Raw genomic sequence first — 13,294 nt, 5'->3', positions numbered from 1 at the left:
TTAATATTTCTTTTAGTGTTCAGTATCTTACAGCAGCTAGAAGGAAAAACCTAACATACTGGAATTGTAACCTATACCAAACTCTGAAATCTGTTCTACAACTAATTGTTGCGATGTGGGTTGAAATGTATTGCTATTTTGTATATATGATATTTTTCAAAAGAAAAACAAAGTCAATTGTGATGATATATAAAAAAAAAAATTAAACCCAAGAAAGGGTTTTAACTAGTAATTATTTTTCATATCTCTTCTCAAGTTTTTTGATCACAATCACAGAAATGCTTTGAAATGTAGCCCTTTATCTAAACTCCTCATGAAAAATAGACAACACTCCAAATTGATCAGTTAAAAATTTTAAATTTCAGGCTTCCCACTGACGCTGACTAAACTATGCAAAAAGAAATAACAAATGACCTATTAAATTATTTTGTTTGCTAAGGAAAAGCATTAAGTGTTTCTAAGATCACAATGAACAAGTGAATGTCAAAATTGAAAGTTGAAAAAAAATTTATAGCCATTTTTTTCAAGTTCTGATTTAAATCTGTGACCAATCATAATGCTTAAGGAATTAGAAAGCCAGACAACAGACTTAACTTCTTAAACGTCTCACCTCAGAAGCAGTAGCTGCAGTATTAATGTTGCTTGCCTGCCCGTTCATTAGGTCCATACTTTCCACAACATTAGTCCTCGACCTAAGTTAACACCAACAGGGGACTGATTACTTCACGTCCAAGGCCACAGATACATTATTCCTATAACAAGTAAAAAGAAAAATTAGAATGTGTGTCTTACTGGAATTTAAGAAAACAAAGTCATGCCTACCACCACACTAAAAAGTAAAAATATTTCAACTTTATCAAGTTCTATTTTTTATTTTAGTCAAACCACTAAATTCAGATTCAGGATAATTCAGTACGCTATTTTCAAATGATCGGCCACACCAAACAGGCAGCATTCAATAGATGTTATTATCATTCTCTTCATGAGGAATGCAAAAGTTCACCTTTTACTCATTAAATGAATACTGTGAGAAAAATTCAAACTATGTTAACTTTTGAGTTTTAAATCAATAAAAAGTAAAATATAAAAGACATTTGGACAAGTAACACATGCCATAACACAATAAATTTTGAGAGAGAGACCCAAATGATACATACTTCTAACTCAGCAATACTGAATAAGCTTTTTATTGCTAGTTATCTAGTTTACTGAGAGACCAAAAACACCTAAAAACAAAAATAAAAATGATGGAATACATGTCATAAAAACACCAAGGTATGTGTTATGTTCATTTGTATAGGGTTTCAAGTTTATTGTGTATCTTAACTCCGTTATCTCCTTGTCTTTACAACTACCAATAACACTAATTAGAGAAGATATTACTACACCCATATAACACAAAGTAACAGAGCCTCTAAAGACACAGGCTGTTAAGTGTGTGTGTGTGTGGGGGGGCAGTTCAAGAAATAATTTCAGGCCATCCAAAATTCTATTTAAACATTCTTTCTACAACACCCTGTTTCTTTCTGCTTGAATGAAAGTTAGGATATTCACTTGAGGCTCTAATTCCTGTCCACCACCAACTAGCTGCATAGGTAGGTAACTTTACTTCTTGAGGCATAAACTTCTTCCCCTCTGTAAAATGACTAAAATGAACCAAACAAAATTAAAGATCCCTCTCCAACTTTAAATTTCTGTGATAATTTTCATAAAAGAAAAAAGTATTATAAGTAAGGTACCTTAAATAACTGAGTTTATGGGAGATGACTCCTAGGGATGAACCTGGCCTTGGTACCATGGGGATCAATAATGCCATCCCGACCACAAGGGGGAAAGGAAGTGTAACAAATAACGTACCAGTGGTGTCATGGTTAGGGACAGGTGTCAACTTGGCCAAGTTGTGGTACCTGTTCATCTGATTGGGCAAGCGCTGGCCTGTCTGTTGCAATGAGGACATTTCATAGGATTAGGTCATGATCACGTCAGCTACATCCACAGCTGATTCCATTTGTAATCAGCCAAAGGGGAGTGTCTTCTGCAATTAGTGATGCTAAATCCAATCATGGGAAGCCTTTTAAGGAGGACTCAGAGGAGACAGGTTGCATTCCTGCTTTGGCTGGTAAGCCTCTCCTGTGGAGTTCATCCAGGCCATCCATTGGAGTCATCAGCTTCGTAGCCTGCCCTGTGGATTTTGGACTCTGCATTCCTACGGTCACGTGAGACACTTTCATAAATTTTATATTTGCAAGTGTTCCCTGCTGATTCTGTTTCTCTAGAGAACCCTAACTAATACAAGTGGCTAGAGAATTCAAAGAGTAGAGAGGCTAATCTGGGGGTCACTGTTACACAAGCTTCAATTAGACACTGCTACCTATCAGTTTGCCAAATCCCAACCAAAACCATTCCTGCCAATCCTAAAGAACACCTAGGCATTATATAAGATTCTACAAAGGTTCCATGCATTAGGGTAACTTTACAGAAACCTACAAACTCCAGATGGGTCCCTAGACCAGTTAAGTCCTAAAACGCAAAGGAGCCAGCCTCTCCAGAATATCAACTAGTTCTATCTCCCATCCCATATTATTGACAGCCCCTTCCAACAGGAAAAAATTAGAATGGGCAAGTCCAAATATCCTTAACGAGTGGCAGAAAGATTGAAGGTGATAGTGGAATTATATAGAGAATGTTGAATTTAATAAATGAGTATGATTGCTGAATCATTATATTGATACTTCTTTTGATTTCCAGTACCTTAGAATAGCTAGAAATACAAAACGTAAAATATTGGAATTGTAACCCATACCAAACTCTGAATGAAATCTGTTCTACAACTAAGTGTTGCGATGTGGTTTGAAATTTATTGCTTTTTTGTATATGCTATTTTTTCACAAAAAAAGAAAAACAGTAGATTGTGATGATAAATGCACAGCTATATGACGAAAAACAAAAAAAGAAAAATAAAGCTCCTTTTCATTGCAAAAAAAAATAAAAGAATCTACTACCTCTGTCCAGTAACAATGGGAACTTAAACACAAAAGTTAACAAAATTCTGGGCACTGCAACGATGGCTCAGAGGCAAGAAATCTCACCTGCCGAACTGGAGTACCAGGTTTCATTCCAGGAACCTGCCCATGCAAAAAAAAAAAGTTAATAAAATCCTTAATTTTCTTCTATCATGATAGAAAAATCCACAAGTGAAAAAAAATGGCTTGTGGATGTGAGGCAGAAAAAGGTGACGTATTAATTTAAAGATTGGCTATATGTTGGCAGTTGTTGAAAGTTCACCATAGTAAGAAGGGCTTTCTGCTATTCTGTCTCCTTCCCTCTGTATAAAAATTTCATAATTAATGAATAAAACAAAAAATAGGATATGTATCTGAAAAATAAACCAAGAAGTTAAATTAAAAAAAAACGAAAAAACCTGAGTTTAAAATAATAATTATTCCCTCCATGCTAAATTTCCTCTCCCTGGAGATATAGTATAGGATAGTGACTTAAAAGCACAGACTCTGGAATAATACTGACTAGGTTTAAACCCAGAAAACTGCTTAATTTTTTTGTGCTTAGTTTCTCCATCTATTAAACAAGGATAAAAACAAGTATCTACTTCATAGGGTTGTGGTGGAGAGAAATGAGTTAACACATTCAAAGCACCAAAAACAGTTGTGCCTTCTACTAGGTATGCTACGATGATGGTGGTGGTGGTGCAGATTTTTTGTGTGTGTGTGTGATGCAGGAGAAAACTCTGCCTGCTGAGCCACCATGGCCTGCCCAGTGATGCAGATTTTGTCTACTAGCTACTTAATCCACACAAAACTTAAATTCAGTGAAGTGTCCTAAATAAAGACAAAAACCTTGGAATATTCCTCTGGCCAGCATATGGTGATAGGCTACTCCTAAACTACTAATTCCTAATTATGAACACATATATGAGAATGCCTAAAATCTGTCTCTAGATACAGCAATGACATGCTCCTGGTTTTCATATGCTTAAAAATTTACATCTCAAATTTTCTCTTCATTGCTTCAGATACATCCTAAGCACTTACTAAGAGCAAAACATTGTGCAAGAATTTTCAAAAGAAAAATATTAGAAATGATGGGTTTTCAATACCATTTAGAATATATTTAGAAAGTTAATGTGAAAATGAATGGAACAGAATTATGTGCAAATTCAATTCTCTATAAATTCAATTTCTTCCCATTTAAAATATTTTATTCTATAAGGTCCATTATCCTTATGTCACTATTAAAGATCAACATATAAAGGATAAACATTGCTATATAAAACCAGCTTGATAATCCATATCTGCAAGCAGCATTCACTTTGCAATGAAATATTTTCAAATAATTTCTTTTCACTCTACATTCTAAGCATAAAGATTAATTTTGACATGAATTTATAAGTCAAGAGTGCCCCCTAGTGCTAAGAAAAATATTAAAATTTAATTTTTAAAGGCACTGTATTCTTAACCTACTTTACATATTAAACATATTAATTTTATTACTATTATTTACTGAAAAAGAAATAATGCAGATCAGGAATAAACAGCAATATATTTCTGAACTATCAAGTTTTTTCTGCCTGCTTTTAATTAAATTGTCATTCAAACATCCCATGGATATTAAAATTATATTAAAATCCATTGCATGTAAAAAAAAAAAAAAGGTACAGATAACACACTTTAAAAGAAAATCATATAACTATTTACAAATGTACCATACAACAATAAAATTTAATAATATTGAAGTATAACAACGTCTCATACTCTACTTTTGAAACACTACAAGTCCTGAAAGATCAAGACATGGGTTTATTTTTTAGTTACGTGTTTCAGGACCTACATCTGTTCTTTGCACACAGAAAAGTTCAAATTAAACAAGAAAAATATATGCTTTAATATTTTATTTACTTTTCCTAGTACTATAAATTACACAATCATTCCTAATGACTGTGAAAATCATCCAGCTCTTTTCTTAATTAAATTTACTATTTTCTACTTCCTCTCTTCTCAACTTTTAAAGAGAGTTACTCTGTCTTTTCTATCTAAAGACAGTTACTTTGTCTTTTGGCTTTAAATCCCCAAACAGGGTATGTAATATAAAAATCAATACTAAGGGAAGCAACATTAGTGGTATCAAGAAGGAAGCTGTGTAGAAAAGAACCAAACTGTAAGTTAGCTTAGTATGGCTTGTCATTACAAGGATTTTAAGCAAGGGAGGGAGGGAAGAAAAACAGGTAGAGAGGTATGCATATTGGTAGACAGATAATTACATATATTAAAAACAGGGCAAAAGAATGTATATTATCAATTCAATAAGTATTTACTGAGTACCAAGTTTGAGGCTAGCTAAGCAGGAAGAGAGGAGTTTCTTTCCTTGACTTAAAGAAAATGAAAAGATGGCTGATTAGGGAAAGGATATCTGAAATGTATAGATTTAGATCTTGCTTAAGGTCACAGAATTAGAATATGGAATTCATGCACAATCATTCAGCCTCCTAATTTCCCACCTACTAAATGGTATTCCCATCACAAAAACCAGTGTCTTTTATGAATGAACAGGGGATTAAAATGAAAATGACAAATTCCACACTAATTAATCTCATTTCACAGCACCAGTTATATATCATTTTCTAAAATAATTTATGCTATCACCATTAGAAATACTGTGCTAAAAATGGCTAGTAGTTTTAATGAAACAAAGTTAAAGAACTATAAGGGAACTGGTAGTAAAATGAAATTCATCGGTACAATTACTTTGGAAATAATTTGAACAATACAATTGATATGCTTATACACTTTCCACCCAAAATCTCAGTCCTGAAAACCTCTCCAAACTTCAAAACAAAAAGAGCGAGAAAATCAATACAGATAAAGCTATTCAATCAAGCACTATCTATGATAGCGAAAACTGTAAGTAACTCGAATGCCTGTATGCAACCACATTAAAAAATTCAAATGGCCAACTACAAATAAGTTACAGGAAAAGTGACAAGAACAGAAACAGAGCTAAATTTTCTTACTATAACATTTCATGAAAAGATTAGTAGAGTAAAATTGAAGCTCGGTAATTGTAATCCAGTATTTTAAATGCATTACAGTTTGCTGTCCATTAAAATATATACATATATTTATAACTTTTTTATTGTATAATACATTGGGTATACAAAGCAAAGAAATAAAAAAATAATAGTTCCCAAAGGACCCCTCAACAAGTAGTTACAGGACAGATCCCAGAGTTTGTCCTGGGCTACCATACGATCCTCTCAGTTTTTACCGTCTAGCTGCTCCAGAATATAAGAGGCTAGAAGGCATAAATATTTTTTTATCATCACAATCTACTTTTTTTTCTCCCACTAAAATACATTTTAAAATAAAAATTAAAGGTATATTCTATGTGATACCCATTTAAAGCCCAAAGATTTTAAACTACTTGTGCCCACCTAGCATTAAGGTTAAGTCCACTTTCAGCATGTGTGTCAGCTAAAACTGCACCGCCTCCTTGATTTTTTTAATCTAAGAAAATAAGAACTTAATCCTAAATCCCCCCAGTATTTTACACCTCAATAATTAAAACCATCAAATGTAGAGAGGTAAAGAGTAAAATATTTTGTTTTTGACATAACTGATAGCTATTCTGACAAAAATTTAATTTGAAAAATGTTGTTGCCCCTTAAGACCATTTCTGAAATAAGATTATCTTTGTTCTTTTCCTGAAGAAGTTTAAGTTATTAAGATGGAAATAAAAAAGAATGGGATTCTAATGTACATCCCACGTTATACAGATTTATAAGGGGTTCCCCAAAATGCCTACCACAGAGAGTTCAATAGTTTCCTATCTTTTATGATTTCATTGCTCTTTTGTCAAAATGCTGCTGCTAAATTAACGATTTATGTATATGCCACTCCTCCTTAATGTACTTTGAGTTCCTTGATGTTAAAGACCCATGTAAAATAAAACAAAAAACTCCACATTTCTCATCTTTGCTCAGGCTTAAAGTACAATATTTGACCTTAATTACCTACTTAAGAAGAATCTGTTGAAAGAATGAGTGAATAAGCAAACTAGTCATTCACAGGATGAGATTATATAAGTACTTGTTTAACAGTAACATTAAAACTATAGGGAAAATGGCAAGCAAATAATCAATACACAATATATATTTAAAAGAATATAATATGGGGGAATTAACGCTTAAATTGAACAGAAAAAGTCTTAGTAATGGATGGTGGTGATGGTAGCACAACATTGTGAACATAATTAACAGCACTGCATTATATACTTGAAGGTGGTTTAAAGGAGAAACTTTAGGATATATGTATAAGCTGTAAGGATTAAAGTAAAAAAACAAAACTCCATAGGCCTGTACAACCCAAACACTGAATCCTGAAGCAAACCATAGAATACAGTTAATGGTATAACTATAAAAACATTCCTTCATCAATTGCAACAAATGTATCACACCAATGCAACATGTTAATAACAGGTTCATATATAGGGAAATCTGTATTTTATGCACATTTTTTCTATAAACCTACCATTAATCTAAGAAAGTATTTCCAAAAGACAGCTGACAAAACAATCTAAAGATTCTTGTGCTACGAAAAAAATTCAGAAATAAGGGCATGAACATTAACAACAGCTGGAGAGAAAAGACAAAACTACCAAGAGGTGAGAATAGAAATGAGACACAAATACTCTCCACATGCACCCACTCCCACTACTCTATCTAGAGCAAAGCCAAAGACACTGATGGTCTACTCAATCAGTGATAAGATGCTCTAGAAAAAATACTTACCCTGGGTATAAAAAGATAAGGAAACAGGGTCTGTCTTGGCCTGGCTTAACATTGAGGCTGGGATTGGGCCTCTACCATAAAAATTCATACTCCTAGCTTTTACTATCAGTATGCTCCAAGAACTCTCAAGACAAGAAATTCATATATAATATATTCACATGCCAATGAGACACCTGAAACCTAAGGCAGACAGAGATAAAAAAAAAAAAAATTGGGGATTGGGAGGAAGATATCTTCAACCCAAGGAAATGTGAAGTTCCAACAATTTAAAGCTCATTGACAAAATAAAAATGCCAAAAATACAAGCAAACAACTTATTGTGAGTAAAAGATAAGCAAAATAATTACTAGGATTAGATCTAAGAACATCAGATAAAAATTTACCAAATACAGACTATAAAAACAGGAAGAATTAAAATCAGTAGACCTAAAAAGCTGGGTAGATTGGAATACTAGTGATCAACGAGAGGGAGGAGTAAGGGGTAAAGGACGTAAAAGTTGTATTCTTTCTAGCTCTTTTTTTGGAATGATGCAAATGTTCTAAAAATTATCCTAGTGATGAATACACAACTATGTGATACTGGAGCCACTGATTGATACTTTGCACGGACTGTATGGTGCATAAAGATATCTCAATGAAACTTTTTTAAAAATTAAAAAATAAAGGACAGGGAGACCTGGGTTTGATTCCCTGACCATGAACCCTGAAAAAAAAAAAAAAAAAAAAGATAAAGGGGTATTGGTAATACAGGATAGGGGAAGCAATTAGTTGATATTCTTAGAGAGGCTGGCATATGTGGGTTTCAGAGTTTCATCAGCCTAGGAACTCTCTAGAGGTAATAGGTTTCAGGAAAGTAAACTTAGTGCATGAAACCTTTATAGAATCTCAGTTAGAGCCCTGGGTGTTCTTTAGGGTAAATAGGCATGATGTTGGTTGGGGTTCGGCAATTGTGCTAATTGTGGCAATTAGCAATATCTAGCTGAAGCTTGCATAGCCTCTCAACTCTATTTGAACTCTCTTAGCACTGATATCTTATTTTGCTACCTTTCTTTTCCCCCTTTTGGTCCAGAAGACATTATCAATCCCAAGGTGACAGGGCCGGGCTCATCCCCAGGAGTCATGAACATGTTGTCAGGAACACTTTCACCCCTGAATGTCATCTCCCACATAGCGGGGAGAATAATGATTTTCTTTGCAGAGCTGGGCTTAGAAACAGAGGCCACATCTGAGCAACTGAAGAGTTTTTCCTGGAAGCAACTCTTTGGCGTAATTATAGGTAGTCTTAGCTGCTCCACTGCAGAAATAAGTTTCATAAGGGCAAGTCTCAAAATCAAGGGTTTGGCACATTTTTCTTCAGAGTCCCTAATGTTTGAGAGAGCACCAGGGGTTTCCTAGATGGGAAAGTTTAATAGTTCCATATTTTTTCTTCAGTCCCTCAAGGGATTCTACCAATACTTTTTAATTATGAGACAACATAGTCTGGGATGTTTCTGGGTATTATATAAAGCTATACAGAATTGCAAGACCTTGCTCCCATTCTGAGCTCCACGTGTTTTAGTTGTTTAAATTAGCTATCCAGATAGGTTTATTTAGATAGTGTGTTACAGAAAATTTAGGTTCTAGACACAATAAACCTCTCTGCCTTTGGTTTCATATAGTAGGTGAAGGTCTGAAATACATAACTACCATCTTTTGCCCTGTGTTCTGATTTACCTTACTCCCAACCAGATCAGCATCATTTTTATCTCTAATTAAAGCCTGATCTCTTTTTCAGTTACTTTAACTGTTATTATATGGAGCAATGCTGACCTTCAGAGCTGCAGAACTCCAGTTCTGAATCTTAGGCATCACAAAGGTATGCAAACTTCCAAACGTATACATATGTAGCTCAATGCCTCAGAAATACACTTTCTTGAAATCTAGAAATACACTTACAACTTCAGACTAAGTATGGCTGCTATAAGAAGTTACACTCTAGACTCCAATTTTCTTGTATTTTCTGAAAGAGATTATAGCATATTTTTTCTTTTGTTTCTGGCTTACTTTGCACAAAACATTGTCCCCAATGTTTGTTTAGTTCTTTGTGTGCCTCACATCATTCCGTTTTAGAGCTACACAGTATTCAGCTTCTTAATCATTGTATCCTTCTGCCCCCTCCATCCACTGGGCATCATGGACAGTGTACTGAATAAACAAAACCATGCCTTACAGTATCCTCACTTGGTTGCACAATCAGCAGCACTCTCAATTTCAAAAATTTTCATTGGTCCAAAGATATAAGGAACCGATAAACACTGCTTCACCAAGTATAAAATCAAAACCTCCCCAATCTCATGTCCCTCCCCCCACAATTACTTACCCTTGTACTGCTGTGATACTGTTGCTGTCTTCCTGTTAACTATAGGTAACCTTGAATTTACAGTGAGTCTCTTACAAACAGTATGCAGTTTGGGTATGTTATTTTAACCATTCTGCCAATCTCTGCCTTTTGACTAGAATGTTTAATGCATTTACATTTAAAGTCACTACCAATAATACAGAACTTTCTTCTGTCATTTTGTGATTTTGATTTTGTAAGTCTTAGACCTTTCCTATCTCTCATTTCTGAGAATGCCTACTTTTCTATTTTTATATTGGGCGCTTTCTCATTTCTATGTAGGTATGTTTTTCATGTATTTTCCTCATGGTTACCATGGGGTTAAAATTTAATATCATGTTAGTCTGGCCCTGGCGCCATGGGATCAACAATGCCATCCTGACCAAAAGGGGGGAAAGAAGTGTAACAAATAAGGTATCAGTGGTTGAAAGAGTTCAAATATATTTGAGAGACTACTGTGGAGGTCACTCTAATGCAAGCTTCAGTTAGATACTGCAACCTATCATAACGTGCCAAAACCATTCTAGCCAATCCTAAAGAACACTTTGGGCAATGTATAAGATTCTACAAAGGTTCCATGCACTAGGATTACTTTCCAGAAACCTACAACCTCCTGACGGGTCCCTGGACCAGATAAGTCCTGAAACCTGGGGGTGGCTAGCCTTCCCAGAACATCAGCTAGTTCCATCTCCTTACTCCGTATTACTGACAGCCCCTTCCAACACGAAAAAGTTAGAATGGGCATAGTCTAAATACCTCTAAACAATGGGATAGAAAGCTCAAACATGATGGTGGAGTTATACAAAGAAGGTAGGGTTTAACAAAAGAGCATGATTGCTGGATCATTATACTGATATTTCTTTTAGTCTCCGGTATCGTAGAGCAGCTAGAAGTAAAAATCTAAAATTGCTGAACTGTAACCCATACCAAGCTCTGAAATCTGTTCTACAATTTTGCGCTGTGCTTTGAAATTTATTTATTTTTTATATATGTTATTTTTCACGTAAAAGAAAAAAAAGTCAATTGTAATGATAAAAAAATATTTATTTCTTTTAGCCTCCAATGTTCTGGAGCAGCTACAAGGAAAAACCTGAGAAGATGGTATGGTAGCACATGACAGATCTAGGATCTGTCCTATAGCTACTTATTGAAGAGTGCTTTGAAAACTATTGCTTTTTTCTTTCTTTGCTTCATGTATGTTATATTACACAATAAAAAAAGCTAAAAAAATTAACATCCTACATACACAACAATCATATTTGATTTGACAGCAACTTTACCTCAATAGTACGCACATATATTTTTCCTATATCCTTCTGTCCTTCCACTTTTTCTTTAAACACATATTACTGCTTATACTTTTGTACGCTGTATGTCCAAAACCATTGACTTATTTAATGCATTTGCATTTTAGTACCTGTAGGAAATTAGAAGTGAAGCTACATACCTAAAATTACAATACAATAATACTGGCATTTATAATTACTCAGATGGTTATGTTTACCACAGGTCTGTATTTCTTCATGTTGCTTTGAACCACTGTCTATTACCCTTTCCTTTCAGTCTAAACTCCCTTTAGCATTACTTGTAGGGCAGGTCTAGGTCGTGATAAACTTCCACAGCTTTAATTTATTGATAATGTCTTAATCTCTCCCCCATTTTTGACAGAAAATCTCACCAGATATAAAATTCTTGGCTCACGGTTGTTTTCATTCAGCACTTTAAGTATTTCAACCTACTACCTTCTTGCCTGCATGATTTCTGATGAGAAATCATCACGCAAACTTAATTCAGACTTCCTTGCATGTAAAACATTACTTTTTTCTTGCAGTTTCAGAACCCTTTCCTTGTCCTTTCCATTCAATAGTGTGATCAATGTATGGCCCTGGTGGTAAGATATGAGACTTTCCTGAGCTTCAGCAATCCTATCAGGTACGTGTGACCAAGGTGAATGCAGTGTGCAGTATTTTTCTTGTCTTTCTGGGCCTGTCTTGTCTTGGACTTTTGCTTATTAGTTGTTTTGGAGTTGCCATATTTCGAGGAATTTGGCTGCCCCTCTGATTCCCAGGAGACAGTCCTCCCTCTCGCATGCCTTTGCTCCAGAATGTCTACCTCTATAGTTTCTTACTCCTTTCACTGTTTCAAGCTGCTTTTGCTTGGAGGGCAAATTCTGGGAGGAAGGGCACACCAGAGCAGACTTTCCTAAGTGAGTGTTTCCCAACCAAAACAGGGCCAGAACTCACAAAGGGGGCACAGACTGCCTCCGAAGTACCCTTGGAAAAGGCTCTAGAATAGCACTAAGAGCTTCTCCAATGGCTCCCCATTGCTGAGCTTTCTTGGCCTGCTGAGTAAATGCAGCCCTTCAACTAACTGTCCTGTGCAGCCCTGAGAAAGCACAGTGTTCTAAAGTTTCCATGACCACTACCCCTATCAGGGTAGATTGAAATAGTGGCTGCCACCACCTTTGTCCAGTGCAGGTTGAAACAATGGCTGCCTTTAGAGCAGGGTCCCTTGTGATCCAAATTCATCAATTAAAAACCACAATCAGACTTCTGGGCCAAGATGGCGGCTTAGCAATATGTGCGTTCTGGTTCATCCTCCAGAACAACTAGAAAATAATCAGAAACAATACAGAACAGCTCCTGGGGCCACGTCAGTGACCGGACACACAGCATACCCCAGTCTGGACCAGCTGGACCAGCTGCAAGCCCCCCAGAACCGTCAGTTCCCCAAGCTGCCGTGGCCGGCGCCCCTCCCCCACGGCTGCTTCCCAAAGGGGAAAAGAAAGAGAAGTTACCAGCAGCAGGGGCTGAGCCCAATCAAACGCCAATTGTGGAATTAATTAACAAATTCAGACTACTAAAAATAGGCTGCCAGGTCAGGTGAACCTGGTCAAAGTGGAGGTCAATCATTTTGTCCCGGTGACAAGGGGGCAGGGCTGACAGAAAAAGGGAAAAAAAAAGAAGGAAACAGAGGTTTTTGGGGCTGTGTTTCTACAAAGGCTTGAGTGCCTTTGGATACAGCGGCAGGGCTTCTCAGGCTTCAGCTGCCCCAGGCATAGGCAGAAACAAACTCGTTTTGACGGCTTGTCTGGAACCTGTGCCTTCCCCAGGGGA

The 13,294-nt window shown here is 35.8% G+C and overlaps 1 protein-coding gene across 13 annotated transcripts in view; it reads right to left on the bottom strand.

Annotated features, from left to right (window-relative positions):
- Positions 1–13,294, bottom strand: part of RALGPS2 (Ral GEF with PH domain and SH3 binding motif 2) — a 264,908-nt gene that overhangs the window by 184,505 nt on the left and 67,109 nt on the right. For 12 of the 13 annotated variants that reach the window (XR_013174130.1, XR_013174134.1, XR_013174132.1 and 9 more), the window contains one exon: positions 611–752. Coding sequence is in view for 2 of the 13 variants with exons in the window: in XM_077157113.1 (XP_077013228.1) it covers positions 611–667 (57 nt within the window). In the remaining 11 variants the exon portion in view is untranslated. Of the gene's footprint in view, positions 1–610; positions 753–3,089; positions 3,126–13,294 lie in introns of all 13 variants that reach the window. The other variant, XR_013174128.1, reaches the window with a different exon arrangement.

The sequence above is a fragment of the Tamandua tetradactyla genome, chromosome 4 (assembly GCF_023851605.1).
Source record: "Tamandua tetradactyla isolate mTamTet1 chromosome 4, mTamTet1.pri, whole genome shotgun sequence".
Lineage (NCBI taxonomy): Eukaryota > Metazoa > Chordata > Mammalia > Pilosa > Myrmecophagidae > Tamandua > Tamandua tetradactyla.
The sequence above is the reverse complement of the archived record's forward strand: the minus strand, read 5'-3'. Positions and strand labels throughout refer to the sequence as shown.